This window comes from Microcaecilia unicolor, chromosome 2 (assembly GCF_901765095.1).
Source record: "Microcaecilia unicolor chromosome 2, aMicUni1.1, whole genome shotgun sequence".
Classification (NCBI taxonomy): Eukaryota; Metazoa; Chordata; class Amphibia; order Gymnophiona; family Siphonopidae; genus Microcaecilia; species Microcaecilia unicolor.
Window position 1 is genome coordinate 13,533,459 of NC_044032.1, and position 13,170 is coordinate 13,546,628.

Sequence of the window (13,170 nt, forward strand, 5' to 3'; positions counted from 1 at the left end):
AAAATATGGTCTGTCCCACCCTTTCACATACCTGTTCTCGGACATAGATGCCCATGGAAAAGGGCGTTTGCGTTCGATTATGCCCCTCCATATCAAATGCAGGGAACCTGGGAAAAGGAAGAAGGTTTATGGATCCTCCTGGAAAGAGAAGACGGAACCTGTATCCACACGGGGGTTTTCTACAGACCTCCAGCACAAATGGAGAAGTTAGACAAAGATCTGATAGAAGATATTCAAAAGATTGGTATGAGGTTCTACTGTTGGGAGATTTCAATTTGTCTGATGTGGATTGGAACGTCCCGTCTGCGAAATCGGAAAGAAGTAGGGAGATTGTGGACGCCTGTCAAAGTGCCTTGCTCAGACAAATGGTGATGGAGCCCACGAGGGAAGGGTCATTCCTAGATCTAGTGCTCATGAATGGAGGAAGTGTTTCCAATATCCGAGTGGGTGCCCACCTATGTAATAGTGATCATCACAGCATATAGTTTGATATAAGGGCAAAGTACTGGATTTCAGACATACTGATTTTGATAAAATGGGGGGAGGAGCTCTTAGCGTGGGAAGGTGTAGGAGATGTGGAAAATCAGTGGTCAAAACTAAAGGCTACTATAAATATGGAGACTGATCTTTACACGAGGACAGTAAACAAAAACAAGAGAAACATGAAGCCTATTTGGTTCTTCAAACAAGTAGCTGAAAAAATAATATCAAAAGAGGCTTTGTTCAAGAAATACAAAAGAATACAATGAGAGGATCACAGAAAAGATTATCGGATTAAACTCAAAGAAGCGAAGAGGGAAATACGGCTAGTGAAAGTGCGCGCAGAAGAAAAAATGGCTAAAGATGCAAAGAGAGATGACAAGACTTTTTCAGATATATTGGAGAAAGCAGAAAAGATAGGAATGGAATTGCAAGACTGAAAGGTAATGAGAATGGTTATGTGGAGAGTGATGAAGATAAAGCAAACGTACTAAACAATTACTTCTCTTCGGTGTTCATGGAAGAAAATCCTGGTGAAGTACCACGGTCGGCTGCCAAGGAAACATCTGGGAATGGAGTGGATACTGCACCATTTACGGAAGAAAGAGTTTATATACAGCTGGAGAATCTGAAACTGGACAAGGCTATGGGGCCGGATGGGATACATCCCAGGATACTGAAGGAGCTCAGAGAGGTACTGGTGGGACTAAGAGGTCTATTAAATCTTTTTTATTTAATAGATCTTTAGAGACAGAAGAGGTTCCGAGGGATTGGAGACGAGCGGATGTGGTCCCTCTTCACAAAATTGGAGACAGGGAAGAAGTGGGAAACTACAGACCGGTAAGTCTCAGTTGGTGGTAAGAAAAATAATGGAGTGGAGTCACTGCTGAAAGAAAGGATAGTTAACTTTCTAGAAACCAATGGGTTACAGGACCCGAAGCAACATGGCTTTGCCAACGGAAAATCCTGCCAAACGAATTTTATTGAGTTCTTTGACTAGGTGACCAAAGAACTGGATGAAGGACATGCGCTAGATGTAATCTACTTGGATTTCAGCAAAGCCTTTGATAATGTCCTCCACATAAGACTTGTGAATAAATTGAAAGGGCTGAACTTAGGACCAAAAGTGGTAAACTAGATAGGAAACTAGTTGACGGACAAGTGGCAGAGGGTGGTGGTAAATGGAATCCGCTCGGAGGAAAGGAAGGTGGTGTTCCTCAGGAGTCAGTGCTGGGGCCTATTCTGTTTAATATATTTGTGGGAGATATTGCTGAAGGGTTGGAAGGAAAGATTTGCCTTTTAGTGATGACACGAAAATAGCCAATAAAGTGGATACACTGGAGGGAGTAGAAACGATGAGAAGGGATCTCCGAACACTAGAAGAATAGTCGAGCATCTGGCAATTAAAATTTAATTTGCTAATATAACCATACCTCACCATACACCAGATTAATTCAAAAATATCAGATTTAATAAGACAATTTTTAACTCCCTACTCATTCAAACTACATTCATTTCTAACCACCTCATTATTTGTGGTGCAAAAATGGAATTACATCTAACTAATTTGCAATTGTGCATTAATCAATCAGACAGTCAATCATTGAGTACTCTGCTATGAACCTTCTGTCATGAGGCAAAACCCCTGATGCTGAATTGGCTCAAACGTGTAACCACACAGTTCTTGTTGAGAAGCTTTGATGCTGCTGCTTTCAATAAATAGTGATTCAACCTTGTAAGGAATGCATACAATACTCAACGTCCAACGGCGTCTAGATCTTGCATGTATTAATCATCTCTATCAGCCTTGATACGTTCCTTACAGCCACCATTCACACAAATTAGGAAGCGGATAAATCCTCTTTTGCTCTTCTACAGAAGCAGTTAAATCCTCCTCTGCTTCTCTATGTGGGACCACATTTCGGAATCTTCTTCAGGAGAAGACTGTCTGATTGATTACTACTACTACTTATCATTTCTATAGCGCTACTAGACGTACACAGTGCTGTACACTTGAACATTAAGAGACAGTCCCTGCTCGACAGAGCTTACAATCTAATTAGGACAGACAAACAGGACAAACAAGAGATAAGGGAATATTAAAGCGAGGATGATAAAATAAGGGTTCTGAACAAGTGAACGAGGGTTAGGAGTTAAAAGCAGCATCAAAAAGGTGGGCTTTTAGCTTAGATTTGAAGAGAGCCAGAGATGGAGCTTGACGAGCTGGCTCAGGAAGTCTATTCCAGGCATAAGGTGAAGCAAGATAAAAGGAACGGAGTCTGCAGTTAGCAGTGGAGGAGAAGGGTGCAGATAAGAGAGATTTACCCAGTGAACGGAGTTCCCGGGGAGGAATGTAGGGAGAGATGAGAGTGGAGAGGTACTGAGGAACTGCAGAGTGAATGCACTTATAGGTCAATAAGAGGAGTTTGAACTGTATGCGGAAACGGATAGGAAGCCAGTGAAGTGACTTGAGGAGAGGGCTAATATGAGCATAACAACACTGGCGGAATATTAGTCGTGCAGCAGAATTTTGAACAGACTGAAAAGGAGAGAGATGGCTAAGTGGGAGACCTGTGAGAAGCAAGTTGCAAAAGTCTAAGTGAGAGGTGATAAGAGTGTGGATGAGGGTTCTGGTAGTGTGCTCAGAAAGGAAAGGGTGAATTTTGCTGATATTATAGAGAAAGAAACGACAGGTTTTAGCAGTCTGTTGAATATGTGCAGAGAAGGAGACGGAGGAGTCAAAGATGACCCCAAGGTTACGAGCTGATGAGACAGGAAGGATGAGAGTGTTATCCACAGAAATAGAGAATGGGGGAGGAGGAGAGGTTGGTTTAGGGGGAAAGATAAGAAGCTCAGACTTGGTCATGTTTAGTTTCAGATGGCGCTGAGACATCCAGGCAGCAATGTCAGACAGGCAGGCTAATACTTTGGCCTGGATTTTGGCTGAGATTTCTGGTGTGGAGAGGTAGATCTGTGAGTCATCAGCGTAAAGATGATACTGAAAACCATGGGATGAGATCAGAGTACCAAGGGAAGAAGAATAGATGGAGAAAAGAAGAGGTCCCAGGACAGATCCCTGAGGTACACCAACTGACAGTGGGATAGAAGTAGAAGAGGATCCACTAGAGTATACACTAAAGGTACGCTGGGAGAGATAAGAAGAAAACCAGGAAAGAACAAAGCCCTGAAATCCAAGTGAGGACAGTGTATCAAGGAGTAGGTTGTGATCAACAGTGTCAAAAGCAGCAGATAGATCAAGAAGGATGAGGATACAATAGAGACCTTTGGATCTGGCCAGGAACAGATCATTGGAGACTTTAGTAAGTGCTGTTTCAGTAGAATGAAGGGGGCGAAAGCCAGATTGAGGTGGATCGAGAATAGCTCGAGATGAAAGAAAGTCAAGGCAATGGCGGTGAACAGCACGTTCAAGTATCTTGGATAGGAAAGGGATGAGGGAGATGGGGCAATAGTTGGAAGGACAGGTTGGGTCCAATGAAGGTTTTTTAAAGAGTGGTGTGACTACGGCATGTTTGAAGGCATCAGGAACAGTCGCAGTGGACAGTGAAAGATTGAGGATAAGACAGATAAACGGGATGACAGTAGGAGAGATAGTGTTAGGTAGATGGATGGGAATAGGATCAGAGGAACAGGTAGTTAGTTTCGAGGAGGATAGAAGATCTGTAGTTTCCTCTTCAGTGATTTCAGAAAAGGAAGAAAAGGAGGCAGGGGCTGGAGGATTGAGAGAATGGACTAAGGGAAGGCAAAGTGGAGGTGACCTGGTTGAGAATTCAAGTTTAATCTTGTGAACCTTATCATGAAAGAACTCAGCCAGAGTCTGGGGGGAAAGTGAAGGGGGGGGGGGGGGTTGGAGGTGAAGGCACTTTGAGGAGAGAGTTCAGTGTGGCAAAGCGACGACGAGGGTTTGAGCCAAGAGAATTTGTCAACTGGATGTAATAGTCCTGTTTGGCAAGTAAAAGAGCAGACTGGAAGGAGGTCAGCAAGAATTTGAAATGTATGAAGTCAGCATGGGCACGGGATTTCAGCCAAAGGCGTTCGGCAGAGCGGGCACAGGAACGTAGGTAGCAGATTCTAGAGGTCAGCCAAGGTTGGGGTTTGGTACGTTTTACAGAACGGGGAATGAGAGGAGCGAGAGTATCCAGAGCAGAGGAGAGAATAGTATTATAGGAAGAGACGGCCTCATTGACAGACTTGGATAACATAGTGGTAGAGAAAAGATTTGAAACATTGGAGGACAGAGTAGAAGGGTCAATAGCCTGAAGATTCCTAAATGTATTGGTTAAGATTGGACGGGACTGGGGAGGAGGGTGTTTAAGTGTGAAAGTTATCAGATGATGGTCAGAGAGGGGAAGAGTTGAGGCACAGAAACTGGAGAGTGAGCAGTTTGAGGAGAGGATAAGGTCAAGACAGTGGCCATTCTGGTGAGTGGGGGCAGTGGAGCACAGTTGAAGATTGAAAGAGGATGTTAAAGCAAGAAACTGCAAAGCATAAGAGTCAGAGGGATCATTAGCATGAATGTTAAAATCCCCAAGAATGAGGGAAGGAGATGAAGGTTCAAGAAAGAAGGAAAGCCAAGCATCAAAGTCAGTGAGAAAGGAAGAAAGGGACTTATCAGGGGGTCGATAAATGACTGCTACTCGGAGAGGCAGAGAAGCAAATAGACGGATGGAGTGGACTTCGAAGGAAGAAAAACAGTGAGACTGAGGTAGAAGAACACGTTGAAATCTACAAGAAGGTGAAAGTAGTAGCCCGACACCACCTCCGCGGCCAACCGGGTGAGGAGTATGGGAGAAAAGATAACCTCCATGGCATAGGGCCACAACTGAAGCAGAGTCTTCAGGGTAAAGCCAAGTTTCAGTTAGGGCAAGCAGATGGAGAGTACGAGAGATAAAGAGGTCATGGATGTAGGAAAGTTTGTTACAGACAGAGCGGGCATTCCACAGAGCACAAGAGAAAGGCAGGGAAAGAGGGGGGAGGAGAGGAACAGAAATTAGATTGGAGCTATCACGGTGTGACCTGCACAAATAGGATGAGAGCTGATGTGGAGGACCAGGATTGGGATTAATGTCCCTAGCGGAGAGCAGGAGAAGGAGTAAGAGAGTACTGAGAAGAGTAGGAGAGGTACGATGACAGCAACGAAGGCGACGAAGGCGAGATGTATTCAGATAGAAGGAGATGGATGACTAGAAGGAAGGAAATTTTTAAGGTTGAGAGCTGAGAAAAAGGAAGAGGAAAAAAGAGATGGTGAGATGATGAATACAGATGGTGGACAATGTGTTCCTGCAGGAGAAACAAATTAGGAAGGGACAGTGCCAAGAATCAAAAGTGTACTGGAGCCATAAGTAGTAACTAGGAGAAAAATAGATGTAAAGAGAAAAATGCCCCGCGCGCCGTTAGGCACGCAGCACCTAGAGAGGAAGGCCCAGAGTGGATCGGAGTGGACCTGGGAGTCACCCCGGAGAAGGCTGTCAAGGATATGCAGATGAGCTGCAAGTCCTCCAAAGCACCTGAAAGGCAGCCGGTGGTAGAGCTGGGCACCTCTCAGCTGAAGAAAGGCTTACCAGGGGTTAGGCCGAAGCCAGCATTCCTCCCCCTGAGGGTCGCCTGATAGAATGTTTGGGATTAATGCACAATTGCAAATTAGTTAGATGTAATTCCATTTTTGCACCACAAATAATGAGGTGGTTAGAAATGAATGTAGTTTGAATGAGTAGGGAGTTAAAAATTGTCTTATTAAATCTGACATTTTTTAATTAATCTAGTGTATGGTGAGGTATGGTTATATTACCAATTTAGAGATATTACTTACCTCGCTTTAAAGAGTAGGTCTCCTTAAGTGCAGCATAGTTAAAATTTAATGCCAAGAAGTGTAGAGTGATGCACTTGGGGTGCAGAAACCCAAAAGAAATATACCAGATAGGAGGGGAGAGATTAGTAAGCTTGACTCAGGAGAGAGACCTTGGGGTGTTGGTGTTTGAGGATCTAAAGGTGAAGAAACAATGCGACAAGGCAACAGCCGTGGCCAGAAGGATGCTAGGCTGTGTAGAGAGGAGTATAACCAGCAGAAGAAAGGAGGTGTTGATGCCCTTCTACAAGTCGTTGGTGAGGCCCCACTTGGAGTATTGTGTTCAGTTTTGGAGGCCGTATCTGGCTAAAGATGTAAAAAGTCTGGAAACAGTGCAAAGAAAAGCTACGAAAATGGTATGGGATTTGCGTTGCAAGTGTACGAGGAGAAAGGGGGGGAAATGGGACTTGATATACCACCTTTCTGTGGTTTTTGCAACTACATTCAAAACGGTTTAAATAGTATATACAGATACTTATTTGTACCTGGGGCATTGGAGGGTTAAGTGACTTGCCCAGAGTCACAGGGAGTTGCAGTGGGAATTAAACCCAGTTCTCCAGGATCAAAGTCCACTGCACTAACCAACTAGGCTACTCCTCCACGTGCTGACCTGAACATGTATACTTTGGAGGAAAGGAGAAACAGGGATGACATGCTACAGATGTTCAAATATTTGAAAGGTATTAATCCTCAAACAAACCTTTTCTGAAGATGGGAAGGTGGTAGAAGTAGAGGACATGAATTGAGGTTGAAGGGGGGCAGACTCAGGAGTAATGTCAGGAAGTATTTTTTCATGGAGAGGGTGGTGGATACATGGAATGCCCTCCCGTGGGAAGTGGTGGAGATGAAAACGGTAATGGAATTCAAACATGCATGGGATAAACAGAAAGGAATCCTGTTTAGAAGGAATGGATCCACGGAATCTTAGCGGAGATTGGGTGTCAACACAGGTAATTGGGAAGTAAAACTAGTGCTAGGCAGACTTCTATGGTTTACGCTCTGATCTTGACTGAAAAGATAGGTATGGGCTTGAGTGTAAATTTTAAGGGGCTTCGATGTTAGCTTCAGAACGTTTAGTACAAGAAGGGTGCTGGGCAGACTTATACGGTCTGTGCCCTGAGAATGGCAAGGACAAATCAAACTTGGGTATGTTTAAATATATTTTATTGAAGAGACAACTTCCATTTTGCAACTAGCACAGAGAAATAGAACAATTACCTCTGCTCTCCAAGAACATTTTACATTTTTCGTCCCTCCCTCCCTTCCTCCCCCCCCCCCCCCCCCCCCCAAAGTCTCCAACAGTTTATTGATGGTACTTCAGAAAGAACATTTTCAAGTAACAAATGGAGATAAGACATACAGTACAAATGCGTATGCGACTCTCATAGAATAGAACAATCTACCATCAAACATTTCTCCCAACATTCTCCTCCCTCCTCCCAAAAGTCCCTCATAAACTGCTTTTCACATTATATTGAAGTCCATGTATGACCCCAAATCAAACTTGGGTATACATATAAAGTATTGCATATCATGTAAAATGAGTTTATCATGTTGGGCAGACTGGATGGACCATACAGGTCTTTATCTGCCATCACTAACTATGTTACTATGAGGCAAGGGAGACTAAGAGAGATTGCCACAAGACTCCTTTCTCCCTTCCAATTAGAAAAAGACACTCCAAGAATCAACCAGGGATTGGAAGATATGCAAAGGGATCAATAAGAAAGAAAAAAACATCTGGAGTACCCTCGTCTGATGGCATCTACATGGAAACCTCACACATGCAGATTTAAACATGCCATAAGCTCACTAAGTACATAAGTAATGCCATACTGGGAAAAGACCAAGGGTCCATCGAGCCCAGCATCCTGTCCACGACAGCGGCCAATCCAGGCCAAGGGCACCTGGCAAGCTTCCCAAACGTACAAACATTCTATACATGTTATTCCTGGAATTTTGGAGTTTTCCAAGTCCGTTTAGTAGCGGTTTATGGACTTGTCCTTTAGGAAACTGTCCAACCCCTTTTTAAACTCTGCTAAGCTAACCGCCTTCACCACTTTCTCCGGCAACGAATTCCAGAGTTTAATTACACGTTGGGTGAAGAAAAATTTTCTCCGATTTGTTTTAAATTTACTACACTGTAGTTTCATCGCATGCCCCCTAGTCCTAGTATTTTTGGAAAGCGTGAACAGACGCTTCACATCTACCTGTTCCACTCCACTCATTATTTTATATACCTCTATCATGTCTCCCCTCAGCCGTCTCTTCTCCAAGGTTCAAGAGCTTGTTTCTCATGGGCTCCATCAAATGACATCATCCATCACCGAGGACTTGCCATCTCAGCGAAGGGCGACTAAAATGATAGCGGGGATGGGACGACTTCTCTATGAAGAAAGACTAAGGAGGCTATGGCTTTTCAGCTTGGAGAAGAGACGGCTGAGGGGAGACATGATAGAGGTATATAAAATAATGAGTGGAGTGGAACAGGTGGATGTGAAGCGTCTGTTCACGCTTTCCAAAAATACTAGGACTAGGGGGCATGCGATGAAACTACAGTGTAGTACATTTAAAACAAATTGGAGAAAATCTCTCTTTACCCAACGCATAATTAAACTCTGGAATTCGTTGCCGGAGAACGTGGTGAAGGCGGTTAGCTTGGCAGAGTTTAAAAAGGGGTTAGACGGTTTCCTAAAGGGCAACTACTACTACATTTCTAAAGCGCTACTAGGGTTACACAGCACTGTACAGTTTAACAAAGAAGGACAGCCCCTGCTCAAAGGAGCTTACAATCTAATGGACAAAATGTGCAGATAATCAAATTGGGGCAGTCTAGATTTCCTGAATAGAGGTATAATGGTTAGGTGCCGAAGGCGACATTGAAGAGGTGGGCTTTGAGCAAGGATTTGAAGATGGGCAGGGAGGGGGCTTGGCGTATGGGCTCAGGAAGTTTAGTCCAAGCATAGGGAGAGGCGAGGCAGAAAGGGCGGAGCCTGGAATTGGCGGTGGTGGAGAAGGGTGCAGAGAGGAGGGATTTGTCCTGTGAGCGGAGGTTTCGGGTAGGACCGTAAAGGGAGATAAGGGTAGAGAGGTAATGAGGGGCTGCAGATTGAGTGCATTTGTAGTTAGTAGGAGAAGCTTGAACTGGATGCAGTACCTGATCGGAAGCCAGTGAAGTGACTTGAAGAGAGGGCTGATATGAGCATATCGGTCCAGGCGGAAGATAAGACGTGCAGCAGAGTTCTGAACGGATTGAAGGGGGGATAGATGGCTACACGGGAGGCCAGTGAGGAGTAGGTTGCAGTAGTCAAGGCGAGTCAAGTCCATAAACCACTACTAAATGGACTTGGGAAAAATCCACAATTCCAGGAATAACATGTATAGAATGTTTGTATGTTTGGGAAGCTCACCAGGTGCCCTTGGCCTGGATTGGCCGCTGTCATGGACAGGATGCTGGGCTCGATGGACCCTTGGTCTTTTCCCAGTGTGGCATTACTTATGTAATGTACTTATGTACTTGCCCTCAGAGAATGACAGTGATCATCATTAAAACATGTACAGTACCTCATATGTCTCAATGTCAGCAGCAGTATCTTCTGGGAAATATTGAAGCATCTCCTCGCGCTGGTGGAACATCTCACGTCCTCTCTGCCGGTACTTCATCTGCTCTGAGAGTCTACAAAGATTTTTTTCCAGAGCTTTAGTTTCTCTTTCCAGGTCTTCCTGAATCCTCAGTTCTTTTTCTAACTGCTCCTGCATTCTCCTTGCTTCTTCCTGCTGTCTCCTTGCTTCTTCTGCTTCTCGTTGTCTTTGTTCCTGTTTTTGTCTTTCCTGCTCTTCTTCAAGTTTTCCTTTTAAAACACAAGATAAAAAGAAAGTGATCAGCCATGAAGCTTTTGCATCCTTCTCAAACCAATTACATCATAACAGAACATCCCTTGCCATATTAACCGTTTAGTGTTCAATGTTCCCATCAATCTGTTCCCATATGGCTTATTACGGGAACATTGGACACTAAAGGGTTAAGTTAAAAGCCTTGGGGGTAGAATTCAGCTGGCCAGTTAGTGCTTAAAGATATGTAGATTACTTGTCCACTCATCTTTATACCAGATCTTTAGCAGTCCTCTCCATATGCTATTTTAATGTTAAACAGAAAAGTCTGTGCTTCTACTGAAATTGATAAATTGAATAGGACAGAGTCAGAAAATCTCTGTTAACTTCCGGTTTGATCTCCATGCGGGATGGACATGAGTGAAATCATTCCATGCTTCCCCCGCTGATCCCTCTGGCCCTGCTCGGTTGTTGCACCCACAAAGACGTTAGCTGGAAGGCTCTCATTGGACGAGAATCCTTGGGGTGTGAAAATTGCCACAGATTCTTAAAGGCAAGTGTACACCATCGATAAAAGATATGTCCCCAGCCAAGGCCTTGAAGTCGGGTTAAGTGCAAGCAAAAAGTCCAACTGGATTTGCACCAGGAGCCTGGATCCATCTTGGTTGAGGTGGAGCCCATCCTTTCAGAAAAGTCTCCCCCTTTCCCAGAATGTCGCCCAGTTCCTAACAAATCTAAATCCCTCATCCCTGCACCATCATTTCAACGCATTGAGACTTCAGAGCTCTGCCTCCCTTTGGGGTCTGCGCATGGAATGGGGAGCATCTCTGAAAATGGGACCTTCCCAAGCAAAAGCTAGAAGAGAAGTCGGACGATGCATTCTCAGTAGAGCTGCATGAATTAAGAGTGGCCAGAATGGAAATAGTGGACACGGTGGACGCTAAATTAGAGGCACTTCAAGATCATATGGATGAACTAGAAGAACTGCATACAGTGGAGGTGAACCAAGATAAAGTGGCTTAGACATCTGCAGCCTGTCTGAAGCACTTAGACAATCTTTCAGCCAAAGTCAAGGATGAAGAACCAGAGATGTTCCAACCTGAGAATTTTTGGGATATCTGAAGGTGTGGAGGGGTTGAAGCCAGTACAATTTATTCAGAAAATATTATGTACTTGTTTCCTGAGCTTCACAATGCAGCCTATGTATGAGCTTGAGAGGGCCAAGAGATTTGCACCTAAAGCCTGATCTCAACATACCACCGAGGGCCTTCATAATAAAACTTTTGGGTACCCTGACGTGGATTATATATTAAAATAATTTTTATTTCCACAAGTCCCAATACTACTTCTCTCCCCACATTATATTCTTAATTCATAGTTGTCATACTTCATTCAAACAGTTATTTTCTTGCCTCAGTAGTGGTGGCCTTCCACTTTGCTATCTATCCCCCCTTCAGTCCGTTCAAAACTCTGCTGCATGTCTTATCTTCCGCCTGAACCAGTACACTCATATCACCCCTCTCCTCAAGTCACTTCACTGGCTTCCGATCAGGTACCGCATACAGTTTAAGCTTCTCCTTTTAACCTGCAAATGCACTCGATCTACAGCCCCTCCCGACCCCTCTACCCTCATCTCCCCTTACGCTCCTACCCGTAACCTCCGTTCTCAAGACAAATCCCTCCTGTCAGTACCCTTCTCCACCACCGCCAACTCCAGGCTCCGCCCTTTCTGCCTCGCCTCACCCCATGCCTGGAATAAACTCCCTGAGCCCATACGCCAGGCCCCCTCCCTGCCCATCTTCAAAGCCTTGCTCAAAGCCCACCTCTTCAATGTCACCTTCGGCACCTAACCATCATACCTCTTTTCAGGAAATCTAGACTGCCCCTACTTGACATTTCACCCATTAGATTGTAAGCTCCTTGGAGCAGGGACTGTCCTTTATGTCAATTTATGTTAATCTGTACAGCGCTGCGTAACCCTAGTAGCGCTCTAGAAATGTTAAGTAGTAGTAGTAGTAGTAAATTACCAAACAATATTTTTATGGCAATTCAAACCAGCACTAAATTCTTCACCGGCTTTTATCATTCTTATTTTTAATGATTTTAAAATGAACTTATCTTAGTTCTGTTCGGACTGGGGGTTCAACCGTCCTACATGCATGTTTCGCCTCCCGGCTGTATCAAGGACCTCCCCCTTACGCCGTTCCAGCGCCAGCTCAACCAACTTTATTCAAGGAACTGTCTTGACAGGACTAGCGTAAGGGGGAGGTCCTTGATACAGCCGGGAGGCGAAACATGCATGTCGGACAGTTCATTTAAAAATCATTAAAAATAAGAATGATAAAAGCCGGTGAAGAATTTAGTGCTGGTTTGAATTGCCATAAAAATATTGTTTGGTAGAGGGAGTTCAAAATGTCCGCCGTGTAGGTCAGACGCATTTTTTGAGCTCCTGTAATTTTCTTCATATACTTACTGGCTCTTTGGTTAAGCGCCACTAAATTCTTCTAAAATGCCAAAACGGCGGGGGAAGGCAGCTGCTGTTGCCCACCAGCGCCTGGGATCCCCTGCTCGAACCGGCCCGATTGATACTTTTGTACAGCGGGCACATCAGGACACTAGTACGCTGGTGAGTGGCTCGCTGAATATCCCTGCTGCGGTTGAAGGCTCGCCGGGATCTCTAGAGCTGGAAGTCTCCTTAAGCCCCGACACTCGAACGCCCCCACCACCTCCAGGACAAAGTAGGCCTGCCCCTTCATTATCGGCGTCTCCTAATCCACACCCGGAAGGGGAGAAGGACGAAGGAAGACCGAGGGCAAATGGAGATCAGGAAGGAGCGGTAACTACACAGCCCGGAATATCTGTAGAAGGTGGAAACTCTCCTACGGGGGTAGGACTTTCTTCACAACAATCGGAGGTACGAACTTTTTCACTTGATTTATTTCAAAGTAAACCCCCAGAAGTCACACTGGACTGTCTTTGGAATTTGATTGTAGATT

At 44.6% G+C, this 13,170-nt stretch overlaps 1 protein-coding gene across 2 annotated transcripts in view; it reads right to left on the minus strand.

The window, feature by feature from the left end:
- The window catches only part of LOC115462781, a 97,154-nt gene that overhangs the window by 50,107 nt on the left and 33,877 nt on the right, over positions 1-13,170 (minus strand). For both annotated transcript variants that reach the window (XM_030192777.1, XM_030192776.1), the window contains exon 4: positions 9,908-10,194. In XM_030192777.1, coding sequence (XP_030048637.1) covers positions 9,908-10,194 — 287 coding nt within the window. The remainder of the gene's footprint in view (positions 1-9,907; positions 10,195-13,170) is intronic.